Source organism: Zootoca vivipara, chromosome 9 (assembly GCF_965207765.1).
Source record: "Zootoca vivipara chromosome 9, rZooViv2.hap1.1, whole genome shotgun sequence".
Classification (NCBI taxonomy): domain Eukaryota; kingdom Metazoa; phylum Chordata; class Lepidosauria; order Squamata; family Lacertidae; genus Zootoca; species Zootoca vivipara.
Window position 1 is genome coordinate 7,948,800 of NC_142592.1, and position 14,060 is coordinate 7,962,859.

Sequence of the window (14,060 nt, forward strand, 5' to 3'; positions counted from 1 at the left end):
CAATCTTTATGGATTTGCAATTCTTCTGAAATTGGCATTAAATACTAGTGAACAAAGTGGGACTGGGTTCTGAGTAAATGGCCATAAGATTGGGCTGTAACAAGTGTTCAGAATTTTGAAGAAGCAGCAGATGGTAGTAACTGTACAAAATAGTGCTGGCTAAAATAGAATGTGATGGAAAGTAAATATCCTTGTTGAAGTACAGGACCATCCATATGGGCTCAATGGATGATCCTGCCAAGTTACACTTCCTAAATTTCTGCACCGTGATGAGTAGCTAGTCGTGGGTTCATTTGGAACCTCATAATAATAAATACAATATGCAGCTTACTCTATTTATAATGCCCACACCTAAAGTAGCTTTTATCGTGTCTGACAGATGGTCATGATTCAGTTTTATGAGATAAATGTCGACCAACATATTTATATTCAGGTTTGTTTTTTTATTTTAAAAAATACATACTATAAAAGTGGAGTTCAAATTGGTTTTAAAAGCTCTTCAAATTATTCTCCCTGTGATGTTTGGAACATTTGGATTTGTATAATATTCTCAAGAGCTCACAAGGCTTCAGGCAGGTGAAAATATGATGGCACTCACCTTAATGGTCATGTTGTAAAATCCTAAAGTAATGTAGATGTAAGCATTGATTTCCCACTTCCACTATACCATGTTGGCTCAATTTGCCATGAAAAAAGATACATATAAAGGAAAAATTCCAAATGTAATAGTTTAGACTAGTGTTGTTAATATTTTTATTTAAGACTTACAACCCTTATTTTCCTAAAAGTAATGTAAGGGAGCTAGCATCTAAAACAATGCAACATGGGAAAAAATACAAAAGTTTAAGCAGCGAGATAAAACAGAACAGATAAAAGCAGCAGAAGGAAACAAAATGTGTGATTACTACCAGTAGCATAAAACCATCTCAGCCAGCCAAAAACCAGCCAAAATGTCAAAAGGGAGATGATGAAAGGTAATGGGCACATGGCTTGGAAAGCTATTGCACCCAAAGTAAACACTTAGAAGGATTAAATCACTTGTTCCTTATGGTGATATTCAATTATTTTTTATTCAGGGTAGACCCATTGAAATGAATGAACATTACTAAGTTAGGTCCATTAATCTCAATGGGTCTACTCTGACTAAAATTTAGTCACTGCCACCAGGACCTCCGTACACACTGCCCAGGCTAGTGCCATAGGGAGGTCACTTCGGTGTTGCTATCACAGCAGTTAGACTTCACCCCCAGAGGTGAAGTCTATTGTATTTTGAGACAGATGGATACTAACAATGTGATAGGGAAGCAGGCAGGCCACACTCAACTTCTAACAACTGGTGAAAGCAGTTCTTATGCCAGTTTTAATGGTGGCTTTTTTGTGCAGAAGGTACTATAGTATATTTTGTTGAATCTACACACACACACACACCCTGCCACCTCTGCGTTTCTACTGCATCTATTAACACTCCTTCCAGATCCTGAAATTGAACAGTAAAAACTCTTATCTCAAACTGTCATGCAGGTGATGGAAAAATCAGAAGTGTTAATAGACCTTTCTGCCCAGCAGCTAGCAAAAAGCCTGAGGATTTATTCATCCCATGTGACTTAGAACTGAGAGTTTGCTAACCAGCAGGTGAAAGAGATGAGGCAGCACATACTCAAATTAAATATTTGTTTAAAAGGTAGAACTTCATTAGTTACCAGCAAGAGCAAGTTGGAGAACTTGATGCGCTCTGAACAGCTAAAGGTAATCTTTTATAACCAGTGTAGCTGGGAGGGCTGAGCTGAAGTGTAGCCTATTAATTTTGGGGAGAAATTGAGGTTTTCAATGGGTGCACTGTTTCCTGAAAACCCCCTTTAGTGTAGTTCCTTTATATTTTTATATGTTTACAGGGATTGTTTCCTCCTCTGTGTTGTTGCTGTTCCTAGTGCCACTTTCCTCTGGCTTTTGAATGATCCTAGCCACTCAAAAATAGTAAAGGGTAAAGGACCCCTGGGCGGTTAAGTCCAGTCAAAGGCGACTACGGGTTTGCCGCACTCATCTCGCTTTCAGACCAAGAGAGCTGGTGTTTGTCCACAGACAGCTTTCTGGCTCATGTGGCCAGCATGACTAAACCACTTCTGGTGCAATGGGACACCATGACTGAAGCCAGAGTACACAGAAACACTGTTTACCTTCCCACTGCAGCGGTACCTATTTATCTACTTGCACTGGTGTGCTTTCAAACTGCCTTGGTCAGTTGGCAGGAGTGCAATGGGAGCTCACCCCATTGCGGGGATTCAAATTGCCAACCTTTCAATCAGCAAGCCCAAGCGGCTCAATGGTTTAGATCACAGTGCCACCTGCACCCCTTTTTAATACTATTCAAAATAGTATAATAAATGTGGCATTTAATGCTGTGTCACCAGTCAGATTTTGTTAATGGCAAAGTCACAAAACTAAATCTGAGGGGTGATTGGCTGGTCATATCCTAAAATATTTAGCTGCGCAATAACATAACACTGCACTTATATTGTTTACATTTTAAAGATTTGTCTACCATCCTTCCAGTTGCCTAATCTGACTTGAATTTTTCTTGAATTATACCACTAATTTAATTTATGAAACAAGTCGTTTCAAAGTAGATAATCTTGCATGGAGTGTTTTTGACCCTACATCAGTGGCTGTTATATTCATAGCTTCTTCCTTTATACTAATGCTTATGTACTTGCCCAGAGCAACTGCATTTATTTAGCCTAACAAAAGCTTATTGGAAAATGCCAAGGTGTAATTTAAACACCCCCTTTTGGAACACGGGGATAATTAACTATCTTTTGTTAGGAATGTCCTGTATTATCTAAATATAGTTCACATAAATTAATGTGCACTGCTTGATATGACATCAATTGATTCAGTTAATGTGTATAAGAAACAGCACTACTTTGAAGTGTCCTGCCTCTTATCTTCACAGCCACATCTGGAACATGAGTTGGTGGATGTGTTCTTTAACTCATTAAGTGTAAGCCCTGTTCTTGATATGACACATATTTTGTTATTTTCACTATTGGATGCTGTGTGTTGTTTAAGTAATCTTGTTATCTTTATCATGTTGAAATGTTGGGGTTTTGTATATTAGTATATTTGCTATAAGGGACGCAGGTGGCACAGTGGTCTAAAAATAAACCACTGAGCCTAGGGCTTGCCAATCAGAAGGTCGGTGGTTCGAATCCCCACAATGGAGTGAGCTCCTTTTGTTTGGTCCCAGCTCCTGCCCACCTAGCAGTTCGAAAGCACGTCAAAGTGCAAGTAGATAAATAGGTACCGCTCTGGCGGGAAGGTAAACGTTTCCGTGCGCTGCTCTGGTTCGCAAGAAGCGGCTTAGTCATGCTGGCCACATGACCCGGAAGCTGTCTGTGGACAAACGCTTGCTCCCTCGGCCTATAAAGCGAGATGAGCACCACAACCCCAGAGTCGTCTGTGACTAGACCTAACGGTCAGGGGTACCTTTACCTTTATATTTGCTATTGTTTTTTGCGCTATGTCATTATGAAATGTTTTTTTGTGGTGCTTGTTTGAAATGTATTCATGTTTTATTAGTTGTAAGCCACTTGGAGCATGATTTTTGTGTGTGTGGAAAAGTGGCATACAAATAAAATGCATAAATGAATGATTATACAACCAAGTTTTTGTATTTCTCTTGTAAGAAATGGATCATCTTAGGACATACGATATCAGAAGCTTGCTAACATTAGCAAATATTAAAGGTTGCCAACTGATTTACTTCATGTTAATGCCTGTCATTTCTGGTAGATTTCTGAAGCATGTCACAGGTCTCTTCATTCTGAACATGAACCCAAGTTTTCCGTATTGTATTATTTTGTCTAAAAGTTAATAAAAGGCTTTGGGGGTGCAGCCCCATCAAATACTTTATGGAGGGGGACACAGTGGGACCTTGGCCCCTGGGAGTTGGCTCTTAGGAGTATAGCTAAGCAGCCATATTTTCTTGGTTGTTCATTAACGTGTACATCACTTAAAAACTAGTATCCACTACAAATTCTTTCTCTAGAATGAAATATTTTGCCATGCCGCAAACATTTCACAATGAGAATGATAGACTTTGAAAAGCAGTATGTAATGTTAACAAGTTGAATTAGCTGGAGGATCTTAAAGGGGGAAAATAGACATTAAAATGTTCAATGCTGCCACCGTTCCTCCTACCTTGTAATGTGTAATGTAAACATTGTATAATGTGTGAATCACCATCTGCCATCCCTTTGATTTGTGGCTGGCAGGGAGAAGCCAAGTCTTAGAAAGAAGACAGAGAAAAACTATATAGAAAGACAATGCAGATTATGCACATTTTGTAATGTTTAGTTTGGCTCTAACCATAGTTGTGTCCATAAGCATTAACTTGCACCCCTTCATCCCATATCAGTTTAACATGGAGGTGGGGCAGGGTTGGCAGAAGAAAGGTTTCAGCAACTTTGTTGTGTGGAACTGAAAACCATAACCAGCTCTTTTGTATCTTTCAATTTATCCTATCTCGTAATTTCCTGTAATTGGTGGTTTAGGCCATCTGTTTGGCTAGCATAATACCATGTACAATATGCTGCTGGCAGGTATCTGTTGAACGGTGGCCACAAATTGGAGAAGCTGATATGAGTAGCCTGGGCTCATCTATCACAAAGCATTTGAAGATGAAAAGGATTTCGCCTTGGTTGTAACATGTACAAATGGCTGCTGGGAGAGTTTCTGCTGCATGTTTCCAGTTTGTCCCTTGCAGAGTCCTGCAAGCTCAGTACACAGTGTTCTTCAACCATGGCTGCCCAGATGTAGTCCCATCATCTTCGGCTATAGCTTAGGGATGATGAGAGTTGTACACAACAACATCTGGGTACCCAAGGTTGAAGAACATAGCATGGCAGTTCAGCTTATTGAGGCTGCTCAAAAGAAAGCTTTTTTTGTTTGTACATTACTGTCTTTAAAAATCTTAGTATTCTTAGGTTCAAGATATTTGTCCTGCAACAAAATCCGTGCCAAGACAGCCAAACTGAGAACCAAGAGTAGGGAAGGGCATAATTCATATAAAAGACAGCTTGTCCCACAGAGGCTGCCCGGCGCTCAACTCACTTGGAATTACATTATTTTTGCAAGCTCGGTGTAGATAAAGTATGGGCCAGCTGCAATTCAGTGGGTCACTGGACTTCTTAGCATTTTTTAAAAATAATAATAATAATATTTTTTATTAACTCTTAGACTCCATTTCTGCAAAAGTTAGTTCAGGCACAGAGATCTGCTCTATGGTCTTCCCTGTGAAGACAAAGACAAAGTGTATCTGATAAAAAATAAAAAAATTCCTTCCAGCAGCACCTTAGAGACCAGCTAAATTTGTCATTGGTATGAGCTTTCGTGTGCTTGCACACTTCTTCAAATACACTAAAACAGAAGTCACCAGATGCTTATATATAGTGAGAGGGTGGGGAGGGGTATTACTCCCTCCTTGTGGTGGGAGGGGTGATTGACTGACTGATAGCTGTTGACGACTGTTAACAACTGCAATTGGTCTTACAGGAAAAAGCAAGGGGTGAGATGGCTAAAGATAGCTTTACCATGTATAATGAGATAAGAATCCAATGTCTTTATTCAGACCTGGTCTCTCCATGGTTTTAAGCTTGGTAATAAGTTGCAGTTCAGCAACTTCTCTTTCCAGTCTATTTATGGAATTCTTTTGTAATAAGACAGCTACTTTGAGATCTTGTATAGTATGTCCTGGGAGATTGAAGTGTTCTTCTACTGGTTTCTCTGTCTTGTGATTCCTGGTGTCAGATTTATGTCCATTTATCCTTTGGCGTAGGGTTTGGCCTGTTTGTCCAATCTAGAGAGCTGAAGGGCACTGTTGGCATTTGATGGCATACACGATGTTAGAAGATGAGCAATTAAATAATCCTGAGATGGTATGTTGGATGTTGTTGGGGCCAGTAATGGTGTTGTCTGGGTGTATGTGGCAGCAAAGTTATTCTGGCTTTGGTTTCGAAAAGGGGTTGGTTTCTAGCATATGACTTGATGCAGGTGAATTGGCAGAACAAGTAAGTTTTTGATGGATATAAGATTATAATACAGTGGTATCTCAGGTTACGAACACGATCCGTTCCGGGATGCAGTTCGTAACCCGAAATGGTTGTAACCCGAAGCGTCATTTTGCGCATGCGCAAGGCGCAATTTCTGCGATTTCCGCGCTTTGCGCATGTGCAAACCGCGCGCTGCAGTGAAAATACTTCCGGGTTTGCGGAGTTCGTAACCTGAGGTGTTCGTAACCCGAGGTACGACTGTATTCTTAACTCTCTAAGCACTTAGACTAATCTCTAAGTATGAGGTGTGCTTTGAGACATGAGTTGGAAAAAACACAACATAAAAAATACAGCCACAAAAAAACAGCTTACTTTTTTCTTAGGAAGTTGTAGCAATTTGATTAGATGCCTGTTACTGAAATCTATTTTAATAAAGTGCTTTGTGGGCCTGCTGGTAATTTAGTTAATGTCAATGGGAATACACCAGTATAAGGGAGTCATAATGTAGGGTTGATATTGGGCTGAGATATGTTTAGGTGCCAGATGATATATGCCCTGTTCTATTAGGCTTTAATTGCCTTTGATTATTTTTTAATGGTTACAGATATCCCTTAATGGATTGCTTACAACTCATTCCTTTTTTAGTTGGCTATCTTGTTTGCTTCTGTTCTTTTGTATTATGTCATGAAATGCGGGATATAAATCCCTCCAAACATATAAATAGTCATCACTGTGTCCTACAAGTTCAGCTTCTGTTTGCTTATCTATTGACAATCTCTTTTATCTTATTATTTTCAACTTGCAGTGCAATTCTCTATGCTGTATTCACGATCAAATGATTTCTCCTCCATTTGGAACTCTTATCTTTCAGATGCACTGTAAACATGCTATACAGTATTTATATAGCATATACTTTCGTGTGATTACTTATTTGAAAAGTAGAACGTTTCCTCCTGTTTATGATTGAGTGTTATGATTGTAGATAACACATGCCAATGATAAAATAATATTGTAGTTTTTATTTGTAAACAGGTTCCTACTGAATTTTAACTACTTTCTTCCAGGTATTGCTTCTATGACAGTCCCAGTATACATTGCAGAAGTTGCTCCACCTCATCTAAGAGGCAGATTAGTTACTATAAACACACTCTTCATCACAGGAGGACAGTTCTTTGCAAGCGTTATAGATGGAGCCTTCAGTTACCTTCCAAAGGATGGATGGAGGTTAGTGTAATTTTTTTGTTTGTTATTGAAAGTAAAGTTAGAGCTGCACTTCCATTTAGATTCATATGCTCTGTGTGTGAAACGTGTGTGTAGTACACACAAATATTTATTTGTATACACACATGATATAGATACATTTTTGCTGGCAATGTTTTTTGTACTCTTTAGTGCAAAAAATTAATTACGCTTTCTAAATCACAATAAGGAGCAGCAATAATAATAATAATACTAGGTGACAAAGAAACCATCCAAATGTGTTATATTTTACAGATTACATTTTTAATTTAAAACCAATGATTTTAGATGCAAATCTAAATGATTTAAATGTAGACTTTGTTTTTGCACACTTGGAATCTTCCTTTTTGTGGTTTTAAGTTGGTGCCCTCAGAATGTTAATTGGCTTTGAATAATGGCAGCAAATCCATCTGAAATTTACTAATGGATTGAATTAAGGAGATACAGATTTTATCTTTCAACATTGTAATTTGCAGGGTGGCAAGATCTATAGCAAATGCATGCTAGCTTTCTTGGAGACCCATGGCTTCAATTCTATGGCCCTCAGTACCATATTGTCACAGTGGCCGGAGTGGGCTACTTCAGAGTAACGACGCTACGCAGCTCTGCATTTTATTCTTTTATTGGTGCTGCGTATTTACAGTGCTGAAGTCATTGCTATTTACACGGAGTGATGTGGTCAGTCGGTTCCAGAACCTCCGAATGGCTTTTGGCGCGTCTTTCTCCAACACAAAAGCTTTGGCAGACCCATCCTCTTTCCCCTCCTCTTTCTGCGTAATTCCGGAGTTGGGGGGATGGGTCTCCCCCCTTATTCGCCCCTTCCTGTCCCACCTGGGACCCTGGCTCCTCTACCTTGCCTGAGCCTCGGACACGACTTCCTGCTTCCCCATTGGAATCGGAACTCTCTCTGCTTTCCCCTGTGCTCGGGGATGGGCTTGAACTCAGGAGGGGAGGGACTTCGCGATATCCCCTGTCCCTCACATCCACCCCCCTCCCAAGCTCTCCTTCACCCCTCCCCAGGTCCCCCCCAGGTGTCGGTGACGACTGGAAGCCTAAGAACTCAGTGCTTTCCGAGCCCGTTGGTGTGAACACCTCCCCCCAGTCCTGCGAGCCCCCCCCTTCCGCCTGGGAGGACGGGAATCCCAAAAAGTCCGTGGCGTCAGAGCTGGTAGGGGTGAAAATGTTCTGCCAATCTGTTCCTTCCTCTGACTGGGTGGATCTCGGTGACACCCATACCTCATCCTCCGGTTCCTCAAACTCCGCTTCCCAGCGCCATGGTGAACTGCTCTCCCGTGCTTCCTCCCCCTCCCCCTCCCTTTCCATGTGCCAGGGCTTGGGTCTATGGGGAAAGAGGGCGTGAAATTCTTCTACCAGGAATTCCTCCTGTATCTGAGTGGCTGGGACCCATTCATTCTGTGACGGTGGAGCATCCTCCCATGCCATGAGGTACTCCAGGCCCCCCACCCCTCTCCGTGAATCAAGGATGGCCGTGGCCTCATTGAGTTGCTCCCTGCCTTCCCTCTCCCCCCCTCCCTCGGGGGTTTGTTCGCTGCCTCGGAGCCTGCTGCTTTCCCTGTATGGCGACAGCAGCGATCTATGAAACACTGGGTGCACCCTCATGTCCTCTGGCAGTGCCAGCCTGTATGCCACCGGGTTGACCTGTTGCGTGACCGTGAAGGGGCCCAACCTTCTGGGCGCCAGCTTTTTGCACCTCCCTCTGATGGGAAGGCCCTCCGAGGACAACCAAACTTTGTCCCCCACCCTAATGACCTCCCCCGGTCGCCTGTGGCGATCTGCCCCCTTCTTGTACGCTTCCTTGGCTCTCTCCAAGTGTTCTCTGAGCTGCTGGTGCACCGTCTCCAGTTCCTCTGCCCAATCCTCAGCCTGTGGGCCCTCCTCCTCCCCCTCCCTCTCTGGGAAAGATCTGAGGTCGCGCCCGTAATTGGCCTTAAAGGGCGACACCCCTGTGGAGACGTGCACCGCATTGTTGTAGGCAAATTCTGCCAGTGGCAGGCGATCCACCCAGTCCGTTTGCCGCTGGCTGACGTAGCATCTCAGGTACTGCTGCAGAATGGCGTTGACCCTCTCCGCCTGTCCATTGGTCTGCGGGTGTCTAGCCGTCGACAAGCTGACCTCCACCTGCAGGAGGTTCATGAGCCGCCGCCAGAACCTGGAAACAAATTGGCGGCCACGATCCGAAATAACCCTTAAAGGTAATCCATGCAGTCTGAATACGTGGTCCACAAACAGTTTGGCTGTCTCTTCTGCAGAGACCGCCCTGGCACACGGTATAAAGTGGCACATTTTGGACATGAGGTCCACCACCACCAACACTGCGGTCTTGCCCCTGGAAGAAGGCAGATCTGTGATGAAGTCCATGGACACCACTTCCCACGGCCTGTGTGGCATGGCTAAGGGCTCCAGCAATCCCGGTGGCGCTGCTCTGACCACCTTTGCCCGCTGGCAGGTGTCACAGCCCCGTACATAGTCTCAAACATCTTCCCGCACCCCTGGCCACCAGAAGTGTCTCATGACTAGGTGAGCGGTTTTGTCCCTCCCAAAATGACCCGCCGTTGGGTTGTCGTGCATCTGCTTGAGGACCGCACGTCTAAGCTGGGTGGTGGGCAGGTACAGTGCACCCTTGTAGAAAAGCAGCCCCCTGCGTTCTGCAAAGTCTTTTGCGTGCTCCCCCCCCTCTCAGTTCTCTGAAGATGCGGGTGGCAAACTCATCCGCTGCCGTCAGTGCTGTGAGTTCTGCCTCGCTCACCACTGCTGCTCCGCAGGACCATGCTGACGGGGGGAAAATGTGCCTGGGTGCCGGTGGCGCCTCCTCCTCCATGTACTCTGGCTTGCGGGAGAGGGCATCCGCCCTGACATTCTGTTCTCCCGGGATGTAGTGTATGGAGAAGTTGAAGTTCGAGAAGAACTCTGCCCACCGTATCTGCCGCTGGTTGAGCACCCTGGCAGTTCTCCAGAACTCCAGGTTCTTGTGGTCTGTGCACACCTGGATGGGGTGCTTGGCGCCCACCAGGAAGTGTCTCCAGTGCTGGAACGCAGCGTGGATCGCAAGAAGTTCCCGATCAAACACCGTGTAGTTTCGCTCTGGCTGGGTCAACTTCCTGGAGAAGAAGGCACAGGGTCTCCACTCTCTGTTGGCGTCCAGTTGCAACAGAATGGCGCCCACAACTTTATCAGAAGCATCTGTCTCCACGCGTAGGGGCGCATCCTGAACCACGTGGAACAGGTTCTGGTCTGAGGTGAACACCCTCTTGAGGCTTTCGAACGCTGCTTGCGCCTCTGGTGTCCACCTGAACTTCTGCTTGCCTCTCAGGCAGTCAGTGATGGGAGCCGTAACGCGAGAGAAGTTCTTGATGAACTTCCTGTAGAAGTTGGCGAAGCCTAGTAGGCGTTGGGCATCTTTGCGCGTCCTGGGGCTGTGCCAGTCCAGGATGGCCTGCACCTTGTCCTTGTCCATCGCCAGCCCCTTGTCTGACAGCTTGTAGCCCAGGAAGTCCACCTCCTTGGTGTGAAACTTGCACTTCTCCAGCTTCACATACAGGTGGTTCTCCTTCAGGCGCTGCAACACCTCCCTGACATCTTTCACATGCTGCACTGGGTCATCGGAATAGATAAGGATGTCATCCAGGAAGACCAAGCATTTCCTGAAGAGGAGGGACCCCAGGACGTGGTGCATGAAGGCCTGGAAGCATGCTGAGCCCCCTTGCAACCCGAAGGGCATCACCAGATATTCAAAAGAGCCCAGAGGCGTGAACATCGTGGTTTTCCATTCATCGCCTTCCCGGATCCTGATCAAGTTGTACGCCCCCCTCAGGTCTAGCTTGGTGAAAATCTTGCCCCTGCGTGCCGCTGTCAGGAGATCATCCACTCTGGGCATGGGGAAGGCCACTGGCTCTGTCACTGAATTCAGCCGTCTAAAATCCACCACAAGACGGCGCTGTTGCGTGTCTTTCTTGTCCACCCAGAAGACCGGGCTGCCCCCTGCTGCCTTGCTTTCTCTGATGAACCCCCGCTTGAGGTTCTTGTCGATGAAAGCGCGCAGATCCTCCAGTTCCTGGTCTGACATGGCGTACAGCTTGGCTGGGGGTATAGTTGCCCCTGGCACCAGGTTGATCTGGCAGTCAAAAGGCCTGTGTGGGGGTAGGTGGTCGGACTCCGCTTCGCTGAAGACCTCCTGCAGGTCCCAGTACGGCTTGGGTATCGCCTCACCCCCTTTGATGTGCATGGTGGCCACCGTGGCTATCGGAGGCCCCTCCCCTGGTTGGTGCTGCATGCAATGTTCCAGGCAAAAGTCCGATCCAAAAGTGATGCATCTCTGGTGCCAACTGATGGAGGGGTCGTGGCGCGCCAGCCAGCTCATGCCCAAGACGATGGGGGGGTCTGAGATGGTGGTGACGTTGAATGCCAGTGTCTCTGAGTGTCTTCCCACCGTCATTCTCATGGGGGGGGTTTGATGGGTGATGGCCCCTCCCAGCAACTCTCTGCCGTCAATGGTTGCCACGTGCAGAGGAAAATCCAGCTGCAGAAGCTGGATCTGGTGCTGTTCTGCAAAGTTCCTCGAGAAGAAGTTCGCTGACGCCCCACTGTCAATTAGGGCGAGGACCGTCAGGGGATAGCCATTTGGGAGCGTGAGCGTCACTTCTAGAACCACTCCTGCTCTGGGAGGGGTGGGCTGGCTCTGCTCCTCTCTGTGCGGGTGGGTGGGCTGGGGCTGTTGTCTGCTGACTGTGCCTGGCTGCTGCCCCTTGTCTCCTGCAGCCAGGCTTTCCCGTTTCCCTGCTGTGGTGCTGCGTCAGTGGGGGAGGGCACAACCGTTCCCGCCTTTCCTTGCCACTCCCTGCGATGTGGGCAGTCTCTGACGAGATGCTGGGGGGAGTTGCAGAGAAAGCAATTCCCACCCCTTCCCTCCTTGCGTCTTGGCGCCGCTGGGGTTTGAAAAGCCCGCGCGCGCGCGCTATCAATCTGCATGGGTTCCTGGTCCTGGCTGGCCCCAGGCGTGGCTTGAAAGGGTTGTTGGGGGAGTGGCTTCTCCTGCGACCGTGGGAACCAAGCCCGCTTTGCGCGCGTTGCTTGCTTGTCGCTCCACTGGGATTCCTGTCTCACCCCCACCGCCAGAGCCGCTTTGCTCAGCTGATCCATATTACTGGGCTTTGGACCTCTCGAGAGCTCATCCTTCACCTCCTCATGCAACCCCAAGTAGAACGCCGCTTGCATTGGGGGTGACTCTAGTTCCCACCCCAATCTGTGCACCAGCATGGTGAATTTCGCCCAATACGCGCGAACTGTCATATTTCCTTGGCGTAAATTATGAAGTTCCTCCTTAGTCTGGTCCATATGACTATCGGACGAATACATCGTTTTCAAACCTTCTAGAAATAGTTTGACATTCTTCATGCAAGGATTCTTTGTTGCGATTAACGGTCTTAGCCACTCCCTGGCTGCCCCGGTAAGGTGCTCCACAATAAACGCTACCCTGTGCTCATCATCAGGGAACTCATCGTGGTGCAGCTCAAGAGCATACACAATCTCAGTCTCAAAGCCCTGATATTCCCTCGGGTCTCCATTGAACTTGCTTACTAGGGTCCCGGCTCTCCTTCCTGGCAGCACTTGGACTTGGGGTGCCCCTCCCGCCTTGTTTTTCTCTGCATCCAGCTTGTTTTGGAGGTCTACCGCCACCGCCCTTAATTCCTGCTCTCTTTCCTGTAGCGCTCTCACCTGTTCCGCAAGTTGTAGCCGGTCGTCCTGGACCTTCTTAGCCTCTTCTTTAGCTGCCTTCAATTCCCCCTGCGCCTGCAGCGACATCTGCTGCAGTTCTTGCTGGGCTTGCTCCGCGATCTGCCGCCATCTCTCCGCCTCTGACACGCTCATCCCGGCAACTCCAAAGTAGCCCAAAAAAGGATTCGGAGGTTGCTGTCACAGTGGCCGGAGTGGGCTACTTCAGAGTACTGACGCTACGCAGCTCTGCATTTTATTCTTTTATTGGTGCTGCGTATTTACAGTGCTGAAGTCATTGCTATTTACACGGAGTGATGTGGTCAGTCGGTTCCAGAACCTCCGAATGGCTTTTGGCGCGTCTTTCTCCAACACAAAAGCTTTGGCAGACCCATCCTCTTTCCCCTCCTCTTTCTGCGTAATTCCGGAGTTGGGGGGATGGGTCTCCCCCCCTTATTCGCCCCTTCCTGTCCCACCTGGGACCCTGGCTCCTCTACCTTGCCTGAGCCTCGGACACGACTTCCTGCTTCCCCATTGGAATCGGAACTCTCTCTGCTTTCCCCTGTGCTCGGGGATGGGCTTGAACTCAGGAGGGGAGGGACTTCGCGATATCCCCTGTCCCTCACACATATCATGTAAAGTCTTGATTCTTCTGTTACCCAGAGAACTAATTTTAAGAATCCCCAAAGCTAAAAAATAATAATAATAAAAATTGCTTGGTTTTGAATCGACCATCTTCTGTCTGTGATCTAGAAAAATCATTAAATGTAGCAATAGCCACCAACTTGGATGGCTTCAAAAGACTGGTAGACAAATTCATGGAGGATAGGGCTATCAGTAGCTACTAGTCGCGATGACTGTGTTCTACCTCTGCATGTCTCTGTGAATGCCCAGTGCTTGGAATCACAAACGGGAAGAGCCCTGTTTCACTTAGCTCCTGCTTGCAGGCTTCCCTCGGACATTTGGTTGACCACTCTGTGAGGTGGTCCTACAGGGTACTTACCGGTAAGTATTTTTAAATGGTATAGTTTCATGCCTGTTTAG

At 46.5% G+C, this 14,060-nt stretch overlaps 1 protein-coding gene across 3 annotated transcripts in view; it reads left to right on the forward strand.

The window, feature by feature from the left end:
* SLC2A13 (solute carrier family 2 member 13) overlaps positions 1-14,060 on the forward strand; it is a 111,515-nt gene that overhangs the window by 16,272 nt on the left and 81,183 nt on the right. For all 3 annotated transcript variants that reach the window (XM_060279395.2, XM_060279394.2, XM_060279396.2), the window contains exon 2: positions 7,112-7,271. In XM_060279395.2, coding sequence (XP_060135378.2) covers positions 7,112-7,271 — 160 coding nt within the window. The remainder of the gene's footprint in view (positions 1-7,111; positions 7,272-14,060) is intronic.